The 14,479-nt window shown below is 35.5% G+C and overlaps 1 protein-coding gene across 3 annotated transcripts; it reads left to right on the plus strand.

Annotated features, from left to right (window-relative positions):
- The first annotated feature begins 8,379 nt into the window (after positions 1-8,379).
- On the plus strand, positions 8,380-14,310 carry LOC131435736 (E3 ubiquitin-protein ligase RNF25). Of its 3 annotated transcripts, none has more exons than XM_058603905.1 (5): positions 8,380-8,487; positions 8,555-8,624; positions 8,762-8,830; positions 9,696-10,389; positions 10,526-14,310. In XM_058603905.1, exons 2-5 carry the CDS (start codon positions 8,617-8,619, stop codon positions 10,958-10,960), a joined length of 1,206 nt encoding a protein of 401 aa, XP_058459888.1. In that variant the 5' UTR covers positions 8,380-8,487; positions 8,555-8,616; the 3' UTR covers positions 10,961-14,310. The 3 variants fall into 3 exon arrangements, with proteins under 3 accessions (XP_058459888.1, XP_058459891.1, XP_058459889.1); XM_058603908.1 differs by having other exon boundaries at positions 8,396-8,487; positions 8,568-8,624; XM_058603906.1 differs by having other exon boundaries at positions 8,435-8,487; positions 8,538-8,624.
- The last annotated feature ends 169 nt before the right edge of the window (positions 14,311-14,479 follow it).

Below are 14,479 nucleotides of genomic sequence, written 5' to 3' on the forward strand. Positions count from 1 at the left end.
TCATAGTACTATTATTTGATTGTCCGAAATTATTCATATTTCTATATGGTTATTAGGGATGGGGTGTGCAAAAACGGTTTTGCTGTTTTATTTGCATTAGTTGCGTAGTTGGTCTTATAGAATTTTATACTGATTTCATAATTTCTGCTAATAAGAGCTTGAGCTTGAGCTTGACCACCCCTGGTTTCTACTCCGTTACTGATTGGGATTGACTGAAATTTTTAAAGAATTTTTATATGATCAGACCTGAGATTGGCAAATCATCTTTCAATGTGCATCTTCTGGGAACCTTAGAATTCATTTATCAGTACCGGCGTCGGCAAGGCCCGAACGTAGATCGTCTAAGAAATGGGAAGGGATATTAGTCCAACACTTGTTATTCACCCCGATTTTGTACGTCGATCGATTCGAAATATTCCGATCGAATGTGCAATTTCCATTCTGCATTCCGATCGAGTTGGGTATGAACTCGAATATCATTTGTTCGAGTTGTTCAAATTTCGGACATTACTCGATCGAATTGCGTACGTATTACTTCTGTTCGGTTTAGAATCGTTCTAATTTGTTTATACAAGTGTGACGGTTTCGTTTACTAAGAAATGAATAATATATATATATATATATATATATATATATATATATATATATATATATATATATATATATATATATATATATATATATATATATATATATATATATATATATATATATATATATATATATATATATATATATATATATATATATATATATATATATATATATATATATATATATATATAATATAGAACGTGTAAGTAGTGTTGACAGCTCTGATGGTTAGTGTTCGAAATTTCAAGTGTTCCCGAACGAGAGTCGAGGAGTCGATCGAATCATACAAGTCGAACGGAATAAAGAATGCAAAATTCTAACTCGAACGAAAGTGTAGATTCGTTCGTATCACAACAAATCCGTCAGATTGCAGAATCTTGGTGATTACTAGAGACTGTATATACTAGAGATTCGTTCGTTCGCGAACGGGTCAAAAGAACTACTTCTTTTGAAAGAATGAATGACCAATAGTTCTTTTTTTGAGAACGGTAGTTCTTTAGTTCAAAGTCGTGGACCTGTTTTTTTTTGCTTGCTCAATCTTTTTCGATAATCCGAAGCGAACGGTGTCAGTGTTTCTGATTTGAAACATCACAGTGAGTTGACATAACATCAATGCATTAATAGACGAATGTAGAACCTGTAGAACAGATTTTAAATCTTCGCGTTTAGATCATCAAGCTCGAGTTTTTTTTGACAGTTTTAACACAGACTAACAGACATGACAGTATGAGTAAATTCTTATAAAAATTTTTTTTCGTTATGCACTAGCTCCACCTATATTGTACTGCGCGAACTATTTACTATTTGTACACCCCTTGTGTTATGTAAAAGTTTTTTTTACTAGTTGGTTTCCCCTTGTTTGTCAACACCGATCAGCTGCTTGCAGGGATGCCTGATTTCATCAAAATATGTGAAAATGAATCGTCACAATAAATTATTGGATTACGTTGATAATATATTTAACTTTTTCGCGATGTTGGAAGGTAACCATTTATTTGACTCAACGTTGTTCATCTAGACTATTTTTTATTGTGTTGGTAGTTATCACCCGAAATTAAGTGGCGGCAGACCAGAAGCAAGTAAATATTGTAACAAAACGGGATCGATTTTGTCTTGCGTTGGAGGATGAGAAGTAGACACAATTATGTATATAGTTTTGGCAATATGTATTAAATCTGTATCCTGCATGAAATTCGCATGGACGTATACAAATCAATACATTATAGGTAATTCTGTATGAATGGCAACTCTGTTGGTAAATGAAAGAAAATAAACACAGTCTAGATGACAGACAGGATGTTTTTGATAGGGTAACGTGGCGCCATCATGACACATGTGAGTACTGTCCCAAATAAAGGAATATTCGAAATGACCGTTAAAATGATTGAAAAATCTAATTTGAGTGTCCTGTCTGTTAGTCTGTGGTTTTAAATTGTACGACAGCCTGTCATTTTAGAACAGATATCCATCACAGCGTTGCGAATAGCCTTACAGTAGGTGTTTGGAGCATTATTAAATGAAGCCATATAAAACTATTTTACAGTTTGCTTTCACATCGCATCCAAGTCAGTCGATAAAATAAAACCGCTTACGTTCGGGATGGAAGAAACCAAGTACAGTATTGTGTAGTGAACAATAGAACGATCTCGAAATGAGTGAACCAAACGAACAAAAGCTACCGCCGATACGAAAGAATACAATTCTCGGTTAATTTTTCAAAAGGGCGTATAAGCAAGTGACAGTTTCTCTTTGTTTACTTTTTCTTCTATTAATCACCAAGCGGTTTTCAAGTTTATCACTCAACTCTTTGCATGAAATGATACCCGAAACTTTCGACTTTCAAACAGAATAGTGATAACAAAGAAAACTCTTTTTAATCACATCACAATAATCGAAAGAGAGAATGATTAAAAAGAAACTGTCACTTGCTTATACGCCCTAATGAAAAATCAACCGAGAATTATTGTTGACTTCAGGCAGTGCAAAATTCGACCTTCGATACCAAAATTTGAAGGTTTTCTTAAGGAGCAAATGCATCTTGACATTTAACGTGTGCATTTACTTCAATGCAATAAGACAAATAATGCTGTTTACATCCAGTTTTATAAAGAGTTTGATGCAATTCAATTCGCAAATGATAATAACAATGTGTACTAAGGAGTGTATCGATAAGTGGTTAGCAACATTCAAACAGTTATTACTCTGAAATGGCTTATTTTTTTGCAGCGTGTTTTGCGATGATATGTTTTTTTACATGTCAATAACAGCTGCGCAAAATACCCTTGGCATCTTAGAGCTTAAGCAGTGTGCCTTAATATTATATTATATTATTGAATAAAAAAAAAAACAGCTGCGCAATCGATTGGTTTCGGTACGGTTTATCGTTTCAATGATGAGTCGAATTGATCCGGAAACGCGAATGAAAATTCTGCACACTTGGTGCTCAGAAAGTGGCGTCACGTACAACGAAATTGCAAAACGGGTGAAAGTGCACCACACCAGTGTAAAAAATAGTATCGAGACGTTCGAAAAGACCCTTTCCATGAAGGATTTGGATCGGCCAATTGAAAGGTATTGGGCAATTGTCAAGGGGCACTTTCGGAAGGAAGGTACAGTGTCCCAAAACATGTAGGAGTTCAAAAAAAAACTGGACAGCTGCCACCAGGAAAGTCACAAAAGTAACTGTGCAGAATTTAATAAAGAATGTCAAGTCCAAAGTGCGAGCGTTTCACAGAAACTAGGATTTTCATCAATATAATCAGTGAAATGCATAAAAATGTAATTTGTCTACAATATATCGAAAAGTGATGTCAAAATATGTTTTTTTTTCGCTTTTTTATTCAATAATCAATGTTGCTAACTACTTTTCGATACACTCCTTATGTGAAGCACGAAAACATTAAGTACAACATTCCAGTATATATGAAAGTGAGTGCTATAGAAGTGCGTGTGCCTGATTTTCTCTCAAGCGTCGCCGATCCTTATATTCGCAGAACTATGTCCCAAGCCATGTGATAAATTGGACAAGGAGACAACTACACCAAAGGACAACGGACCCTTCAGAGTGTTGTCGTATCTCCATTCCACATCTTCCCTCTTCTCCAAAAAAAAGCTCAATATAATGTGTATTTTGTGCATTTCATTCAATAAGTCTAAAACAACATTTATTATGACTTGTGGCGATCGTTACCTTCACGCTCACTGGATCGTATATAATTATCTAAATAAGCAGAAGCCTTACGTTTCCTGTTTAAATTACGTCGAGCTTCTTCTGCTTCGTTAAACGTTGAGTTTTCTGTTGACTCTTCATGTTCCCTCCATTATTTCACCTTCCGTGTCGCCGTAGTATTTTCCCATTGATGTCGCATAGTACGAGGTTGCCGTTATCTTGTTCGATTACGGTAAACTTTTTTGGATCGAACCGCGTATCTCCTTTCGTATGTATCATTCGTTCCACAATTACGACATTTCCAGGTATGATACGGAACTTTCTTGCCCCACGATGGGCGTCTTCATACTTCTTACCACGCAGTTTTGCTGACGATCTCTCGTATCCACAAGGTCATTATCAGTGATTAAGTGTCCGCCATGGTCTTATTAATCAGTTTCATGTACCCCTCAACGAGACCGCTTGCTGTGGGAAGAGTGGCGTGCTGAAAATAGCATTTATTCCTCGCACACTTCAGAACGTTTTATAGTCTTCACTATTAAACGGAGGACCATTGTCCGTTTTGATATTTTGAGGATATCCTTCACACTCGAAAATGGTTTCTAATGCCCTTTTCGTACTTTCGAAACTCGTAAACCTGACTGGGCGGGCTATGAGATAACGAGACCTGTAATCTACCATTACTACCGGGACATACGCAGTAATGCCAGGCCACCAAACTCTTTCGCGCAGCATGCTCTTCATCCTAGCAGCCATTGGATGACCACTGTGTGCAACATTCAAGGCCTTTTTTGAAGCAATTTGGGTATAACCGCACAGCCTCTTTGTATCACGACGCCCTTCAGGACAGCTAAGTGTTCGGCAACCTATTCGTACATACGGAGTGTCTTCAATGAGCGATTTTCGTTTTAACAGTATAAAAATTTTTCTGTTGTTCACAATCCCATTTTCAGGTTTTAAAAGTAGCCACCTTTTAAAGCGAAGCTTTTATGCCCGCAAAGTTACCAATGTATGGACTGAGAACCGATAACGTGAAGTCGTGATTAATTCCTTGAAACTCATTTAATAAAAATTTGAATGTACGGTTACTTTTGGAGGCCAAAATACGAATATTCAGACGGTTATCATAACTAACGTTTTTTTTTTTCAAAACGCACATTGAACAAAACAAAATTGTGGCGCTTATCCCAACTCGCGACTTTTTCTATGTTGTCATCCTGATCTCACATTAAACAAAACCATTTTGAACCGGTTATCCCAACTCGCAACGTTTTCTTCGTGGTTATCTCGATCTCACATTCGAAAACGCATGTGGTTATCCTGATCTCACATTAGACACAAAACCTCAATACTCACGGAAGCGGTTATCCCAACTTGCATTTTTTTATCCCGACTCGCACACATAACCTACACATTTTTTGGCGGTAACAATTACCTCAGGGTACGCAATATGCAAAACAAAATCCTTTTTTTATTACTATAGTAAATAATGGATTTAAATACGATTCCATTGCGTAGCACTATAAACACGAGGGCACGATGAAGGAAAGTCGCCATCTTGTAACGAAAGAAAATATCGTTTTTTTGTCAAATTTTCCTGGTCGTCCACTCAAATCTACAGTCGTTTTCTTTCATGCGCGAGTGATTCTTTACCAATATGAGAAATTCATTCCTATAACTGGAATTAATTTCTTGTATCTCCTGGCAGGATTGCCAAATGTGGTTTCTGTCGATGAAACGTAGGGAATCACTCCGCACATCAGGTTCACCGAAACCACGTCTTACCTTCTCAGCGGCTTGTAATCGAAAGGGGACGATATCAGTCGCTGCTTGCTCTCGTTCGTTGTCAAGGCTTGCTGCGCCAAATATTGGTGGATGCACATGCTTACGCTGACGTAGCTGTCAAGTATAAAACCCTTCAGAGTGTTGTCGTATCTCCATTCCACAAACAACAATACTACCGATGCGGCAATGGATGACGAGACGAACCACGAACAAAGTGCCCCTCAATCCTCGCAGGAGAAAAATGGAAGCTCCTCTCCCCCTAGAAAAAGGGTGACAACGAGATCCAATTCCAAAAAAAAAATATTTAAAAAATCGGCTCAATCGCCCACGTAAAGCTTGTACGCAAATAGGCCTGAATAAAAATATCTTTTAAATAAAAAAAAACTATACTACAACGATAACGCTCATAGTGAATTCATGCCGTATGGTTCAGCAGAAGTTCTTTATAATTATTTTAATCACCTGCATTATTTTGTTAATACAGCATATTATAAAACAACTATATACTTTAATGCAACAACAAATCTTATCATCTGTGTACAATACTTTGTAATTGAGCAATAACCGTGTTTATCGTTGAATCATACATAGTTTTTTGCAGCCCGGTGGCAACAATAAGGCGCTCTAGCCAGTGCTATCGTTGCAGCGTTGCCAGGTCATTTTTCCAAAAACCTGTATTCGACGCAAAAATCTGTCTGTCCATATTGTTGCAAAACTGAAATGTAGAGGCACTGATTTTTTAGAGATGATACTTTTAGCAAGAACTGTCAAATCGGTACGAAAAATTTCTAATTTCTCCACCTTTTCAACGATTTCTTATGAAAATGGGCTAATTCATTTGAAAAATCATAGTAAAAGTTGAAGAAAAAGTTTCTACTCTGAGGTGGTAATGTTGATCTTGGTTCATTGAGCGAAATCTACCGTTTATTCAGAATAGAGTATTAAACCAAAGATAATAGTATGTTCACATTAGCGCTGATATCATGTGATATACGGATATACTTGATATCCGATGATATCATGTGCGATATCACTTGATATCCCATACAATTTTATGTCAACGCGTTTCACCATTTTGGCATGATATCCGGGATATTATGTACGAGATCATATCGAGTTGTCAAAAATCGCAACTAGCAACACGGATAATGGCATTGAACGCACTCATTTATGAACGTCATTTTGAGAGTGACAATAAACAATCATTATAATATCAAATTTTTCAACGAAGACTGGGGTTCGGAAACCATTAATTGCAACACTTCAATTATTGATTGAATTGTAGGAGAGAAAAGCAATATTAGTGATCTTACTCCTAATGGGAACATTCAATATAACAATTTGATTGTCAAACGATATCATTTCGATCATATGTAAACACTCCCACGTGATATGCATATCATCTCGGTATATCAAGTGATATAAGCGCTAATGTGAACATGGTATAAATAATAAAGACATGTATGTCCTTACTAATATTTAAAAAAATCTGGTTCGTTCCCGGTACTTTCAAAAATGACCACACTCACCGCTTGGTGGAGCGCGAGATTAATTGCATTGTTATCATTTCAACCAAAGTGTGCCATAAAATCTCAATATATATATATATATATATATATATATATATATATATATATATATATATATATATATATATATATATATATATATATATATATATATATATATATATATATATATATATATATATATATATATAAATGAGCTAACGAATCGAAAGGGTTCTCACGGTTTGACATTTTTATTATGAATGTGATGATGGGAACTCAGCAGTGCAACCAATTTAGTTTCACGGAGGACCGTAGATGTGCGCCAAAAAAAGATCGTGACTGTCATGTCTGGAAATTCGTTTGTGATTAAACTTGGTTTGATACCATTTTTCAAATGCCTCGAAATAACAAATAAAGTATCCAAAATAAATAGTACTCGATCGCTATACATTCTAGTACTCGAGAAATTAACATTACACTGGTTTTTGTTTAAAAAAATTTTGATCCGAAAAAACCTAACCTTACCCAATTGCAGACACTTCTGAAAATTTTGCCTGTTTAATAGTAGTTTACACGAAAAAAAAGTAGTAAACGATAAAAATGTTGCAAATCACTGCTGCCGATATGAAAATCAGTGCTGTCAACTGTTTTTTCCAAAAAACTGTATTTGGCGGAAAAATTTATCTGTACAATAACTTTCTCGAAAAATCAAACATCGATTTAGTGCGGAAACTGGTCGCTCGACCGGTGTACCCCTATGGATTCCAACACAAAAACTGAAAATCGGTATTTATCTGTATGAAAATTGAAATATCGGTATTTTGAGAGAGCATATCTGTATTCCGGTATCGAGTCCAAAAATCGGTATAAATACCGAGAAATCGGTATAGTTGGCAGCGCTGATGAAAATTTCCGAAAGAATCCTCCTTTTCTTGGTTCCATTTTTCATTGGCAGGTGTCGCTACCAGTAAATCAGCTTTGCGACAATGTGCCAATTGGTATCAAAAATCTGTATAAATACAGGGAAATCGGTATCCTGGCAACGTTGATATTAGCCAACATCGCGGACGTTTAGAGCTTTCAAAAGTAGCAAGTCAGTGAGAGCAAAGTAAATAAAATGAAGAAAAATACAACACATCATCGATTGTGAGAGTCAGTATTACAATTTGGCACCGCACATTTCATAACGATATCACAATTATAGTCAAACAAACTTTTATTTATGTTTACACACTTCTTCGTTGTTTTCGGCTTTACGTAAAAAGTGGTGGTGACAAGAAAATAGCGGCCCGACAGCGGTCTGGTTTTTTGGCTTGATTGCAGATTTTTTAAAAAATGACCTAGCATCCCTGCTTATTTAAAATTAAAAGGAAGACGTGTTTTCATCTCGTACTGCCGTCATAGGCTGTGTGTATCGGAAAACTATAGGTGTGGAAAATTGATTTTTTTTCGATCTATTTCTATAGACCTAAATCAAGAGTTTTTTCTAATAAAGGTTCTTACATTAGTGATTATAAATATAACATATTCAAGCTTGCAACCAAAAGAAGAAAGCAAATGGACGCGTAAGTATCTTCTATCTTTAAGGTAGTTGAATTTTCCATTAAAGCCAAAAATGTCCTGTCGTTTATTGAATGTGTGTGTAACCATAAGAAAAACATTTCTGAATGATAAATTCTAATTACGATTTTTTTTCCTAAAGATTAATCGATGAGGTGGAGTCGCTTGAGGCGATCCTGATGGAAGACGTTGCTATTTCCAGAAATGACAGGTAAGTCCTGTTAGCATATTGTTATGGCTGTTCTGATTTCCCCAAGCAAAATATCGATTGCTGAACTGCAACAACAGACACGAAATGTGATGTTTTATACATATCACTATGTGATTTCTTAGGTGAAAATTTAATTTCCTTGCGTAATCTCTGAATGATAAAATGCCTACAGCTGTGGTATATTTTAACTTTATAGGGATCAATATATCAATAAAATTCTTTAATAATATAGAATACACTTCAAGGTTTCAGTATGGATTAGTCCATACAAAATCAGTTTCTATCTCATTCAAAACTTTTCAGATTGTCTTCTTATTACAATCATGAAACGAATAAACCTAAATACTACAAATACTACCTCCATGTCTTTCTGCTTTCAAGCGAACCTCAAGTTTATCTGAAAAAAAAATTGCTCAAGTTCAACGTATAGGTAGAATAGAAACGTAGAACAATAAGGATTTTTTTGTTTAATTTGGTAGTTGCTGGAAAATATTCTGTTATGGGAGAAATAATCTAAATATATTATCGCAGGTTATAGATTTTGGTAGTTTCATAGGGTACACTTTTAATCGAGTTAATGAACATTCATTCAATTGTGAATACCAGACTTTCCAGTTACTTTGCAATGTGGTATCCGATATGTTCATGTACATGGGGTAATGCTATGCCAAATCGTTGATGAAAAAGAATTGTCAGATGTCTTTCTTGGCTAAATATTGCATTTAATTGAGTTTTACATACTAATAGTTAGAATATGTCTGAAAACTTCCTCTTATTATTTTTTTGAGTCGGGCCTTTGAATGTAAGCTGGAGTGGTAACTTATGGTATATTTTAAAAATTAGATAACGTTTCCCTATTTTTCAGTGGTTTTCCGGAGCTGATCGAGACCACCGTGTTTCCCACGGTAGGCGATGAATTGGACAGCCAATACGTGTGTATCACATTGCAAGTACTGCCGGTTTCTGGTTATCCGGCAGTAAAACCGAATATAAAATTGAAGAATCCACGTGGTTTAGATGACCAGATAATCAACAGTATCGAAACAGCCGTGAGACAGAAACTCGACGAATGCTTAGGTCAACCGGTTGTATTTGATCTCATTGATATTATCAGAGAACATTTAACCGAAAGTAACGTACCATCTGGGCAGTGCGTTATTTGCTTGTACGGCTTCCAGGAAGGAGACGAGTTTACCAAAACCTCCTGCTATCATTATTTGCACAGTCACTGCTTGGCGTGTCATTTAAATGCTTCAAAGCGAAACTATGACGAAGAGCTGGCCAAAATGCCGGTATGGAAGCAGAAGGAGGCCAAACCATACCAGGCACTTTGTCCAGTTTGCAGGGAGCCGATCGATTTGGAGGTAGAACCTCTAACAAAATGTCAGCCTCCCGTCGAGTTAGTTAATGCGCCCCGATTCGAATTAACAGACGAGCTTAAGTCACTGCAAGCTCAGATGACGCGATTATATTTGCACCAGAAAAGTCGAGGAGGAATAATAGATTTAGATGCCAAAGAAGGAAATGTTATTGCAATCGAAACGGAAAATGCCAACGAGGTTAGTGCGTTTTGAACTGTTTTAGAGTAAACCAACTAGTACTAGTTAATGGACATCATGTCATAAAAGATTGTATAAAGTAAATGGAAACGAATAACTTTTAATCAGTTTTGTACATAATTTACTCTATTTTCAGTCCTCCAAAATCTCGCACAACGTTGTAAACGATGGCAACACATTGGACGGTACAACTGTGCTATCAGTGCCCCAGATATTCAAGCACCACAGCGGATCAACGACAGTCTCCCAGCATCATGATCGGGGAAACAGCTCTCGGCACTCTGGAGCCGGATCCGGCGGTAGTCGACATTCTCACAATCACAATAATCGAGCTGTTCGAGCTCGGAACCATCTTGCAGCAGGTACGGTCAATACTGGTGAAGCCGATGTGGCCGAGTCACCGCAGCCTGCCCATTCATATCACCACCACAGGGGCGGACATCGTCATCGTCGTAATAACCATAACCACCACCATCATCACCATCACAGAAATGCGGCTACAACTGCAGGCGCAAGCACGGCTGCTGCTCAAAATAACTTAAACAGTCCTTGTGGATCCAGTGCTAGATGACAAAGGTTGCCCCCGGAATTAGAATGCAGGGCCAAGATGCAGCTCAATCTACATATCACTGAGCAACATCAAGAGCTCATATGCCATGAGAACATTTTGAAAAATGGTTATGATTATCACCATAGAAATCAACATTCCCAGCAGCTGCTTGGTGAAACTTCAACCCGGAGACAACTGCTGCTGATATAACATTCGGCTCAAGTTAAACTTTCACTTGTACCGTGGGGCCCTCTGGTTAGGTCCATGAATAATTGTCACAACGATTTTACCACTCCTTCATCATTATCTACTGATACTATTAGTACTACTATAATCCATAGCAAAGATGATATCCATAGTAGCTGTAATAGTTGTCTAAATACGTCTCATAATACGACGGCAGTTACCCACGTAGATTGCTGTAAAGTAACCACTACTATCGATTTTGGCAACGTTACTCGACTTAAAATTTCCCGACTGACTAGTATATCATTTTCATCAACTTCAGCTGCCGCCATACGTCAGAGCGTGTCAATCATTGCAGTGTTGATCAAAGCGGAAATGCAGCATCGATTGGCACTACTTGGGAGCTTAGCGAGTTTGGTTAAGCATAAAGTGTTCTGTTTGCCGCTGACTGCGTTTTGTAGAAATACAAGTTTTCATAAAAATACTAGAATGAGTGGATTACGTTGTAATCAGTTATAACGTTCAGGACATTGCGAGTGTAGTCTTTGATAATTTAACGCATTATATTCTCGATAAGATTGTAATACTGTAATAATTTGTTTGTTTGTGTGAGGGATACATCGCATCTTTTGGTGTTCGAAATATTAGTATATGATCATTCAGCAGCGCCTTGGAATAACAGAGCCATAATTTTATAATTTAAATATTTTTATAAACAACTATGATTTTTTAAATAGCCAAAGTATCTGTTTTCCATCGATTAAACCACTATTATACTGATTGAACTTGAATTATTGTCACTTTTTATTAATCTTCTAAATTGTTCCAATATATTCATTTAGGGATTAGCCAAATTTTGGGCTAGGGCACATAACCGATTTTGATGTTTACGTTGTTCCAATATATTTTGCTGCAAAGTCTTGGTATTTAAATGTAATTCGTGAGTTATTTATTCTTTATAATGTTGCAACAAATTGTCATTTCTAATTATCTCTAAGTTTACATACTGTGGTGATTGTTTTTCATACACCTTTTTATAAGCGTTTCTCTATTCCACACTCAGTCCGTAGTCCATAAATTAGCTTAAAATTTTTGATTCACTATCAGAATAAGTTAGTTTGTAAAACAGTTGTTTTACTATCGAAATGCGCTTCAAATGATCAAAACATATAAAGTTATTTGAACATTCGAATGATGTAATCATGTCCCGTTTCCAAACAGACTGACTACAGAAATGTGATGTTAAATTAAGTCAAACAATTATTTGTTTAAAAGTAGTCTTGTTGTATGCTATCCAGGATGGTTTATATGTGCCGGCTTGTACACGCAGAGAAAAATATTGCAAAAGTAACTAGATTTTCGTTTCACGCTACGATTTTTTTTATTGAAATAGCGATAAAAAAATTGATTTTATATATCAATTATTGTTACTTGAAACTACATAACTAGATATTTGGTTTTTCTCAGTGGATTAGTTTGTTTCAATAAATTTTTTGATAAAAATAAATATTTTACGTGAGCGTTCCTGTCAATTTCTTGGCAAACAATTTCTTAGTAAATGAAACTTGCAAAATCAGTTTAAAATGAAATGAAACTTATATAAATGAAGTATTACACTTGGCAGTTGAAATAAATGATAAATTAAAATCTTTTGTCATGGGACGATAGAATTTTTCAAAGGCCACAATCAAGCTCCTGGTATATTATTTTTTTATTGTATACAATGAATCAGTGCTTCATCAGTCTGGTCATGATAGAGATCCTGCAGCAATTAATTTCTGTAAAAGACGTTATTTAATACACTTGAGTTATTGAAAAGCCCCAAGGAAACGAAAGAAACACATAAATTTTTCTTCTAAAACACGTGCAAACTGTTTTGATTATCAGCGGGAGAGAAAAAAATCTCTGGTTTATAAGGAATAAAACTGATACGGTTTATTCAAACAATAAACTTGATTGTATCTCCACACAAATAACATCATAGATGAAATGATCCAATTTTTTTCTTGATATAACTGTAAAACATGATTGAGCCAACAAATACATTGCTTTTATTTTTCACTAAAATCAAATTTAAACAAATACATAGATTTCAGGAAAATCAAATTATAACAAATGTAGCCAATAACATCAATTCAACTTTTGTTAAGAATGTTTAATTTCATTTCTTTGCGTGTACGTTTTAAATTAACCTTACGAGGTAAGCTGTCGAACAATTTAAAATTCATATTAGTTGAGCAGTCATCAGTAAATTAAATCAAATGTTTACCTATGATTTGAATCGAAAAAAAATGATGTTGCAAAAAGGACTTTGGTACAATACAAACATAGATCAATTACATTCCTGGCTATATGTTTCGTATGCTGCACGTGAACGTGTGATTGTATTTTAAATACTCTACCACTGAGGCACAAAGTACGATATTAAGGCCATTGTCCAAGCACCATGCGCGCGGGTGGTTTTAGGAAATTTTCGATGGAAATTTTGAAGAATTTACCAAAACCAAAAACATACAGTCCTTTGAAAAACTATCTGCATGGCAAAAATAACTGAAAAATTTGGAGATTTGAATGTATGTAATAATTGTGAAAGATCACAAAAACACTCATTTTCCAAAGCTATTTTTGATAAAACTCGGAAAATCCTTCAAATTTTCCAGCCATTTTTGCCCTGCAGATAGATCAAAGATTTTCAAAGGTCTGTATGTTTTTTATTTTGGCAAATTTTTCAAAATTTCCTTAAACCACCCGCGCGTATAGTACTTGGACGATGGCCCTAATAAAATAAGCACACCTTTTCAGATATGTGGTCGGTGTTTCAGTTTAAATGTTAAATGAATGAAAAAAATACTAAATAGCATTACGCTTGTTGAGCGTGCCAAAAATAAATCATTTGAGTGTCATGGTGAAGCACGACCCTATGGTTATAGAAATAGAATTAAGACTTACATCGTATGAGCAATTACATAGTAACTTTTTATCAGTTTGAGAGACATCTACGGCGTATCTCAACAGACTTATAAAAAATAAACCTAGTCCACACTTAAGTCCGACAATGATTTAAGCAAAAATTTTATGCAAAAATAATAGTATAAACATTCGATTTCAATGAAATTGAAGCAAGCGAGTACTAAAACAAATATAATATATTGCATGCCATTGATAAAACCGTAAGTGGAACAACATAGGTGTGTTTTTCTTTCTTATTTCTAAGCATTCCTAACCAATCATTGATAATGATTCACTCTCACTCTCATTGGACTACATTTCATAGTTGATATAACAACGAGTAGTTGTTACGTCGGTTTTTAAATTTGTTGAACTGTTGTAGTTCCATTCTGTCACCACTGTTCT

Source organism: Malaya genurostris, chromosome 3 (genome assembly GCF_030247185.1).
Source record: "Malaya genurostris strain Urasoe2022 chromosome 3, Malgen_1.1, whole genome shotgun sequence".
Taxonomy (NCBI): domain Eukaryota; kingdom Metazoa; phylum Arthropoda; class Insecta; order Diptera; family Culicidae; genus Malaya; species Malaya genurostris.

Excerpts from the sequence above, each read along its gene's own strand:
- LOC131435736 (XM_058603905.1), top strand. Across the intron at positions 8,831-9,695 it reads GCTATTTCCAGAAATGACAG|TGGTTTTCCGGAGCTGATCG; the intron begins GTAAGTCCTGTT and ends CCTATTTTTCAG. Across the intron at positions 10,390-10,525 it reads AAACGGAAAATGCCAACGAG|TCCTCCAAAATCTCGCACAA; the intron begins GTTAGTGCGTTT and ends CTCTATTTTCAG.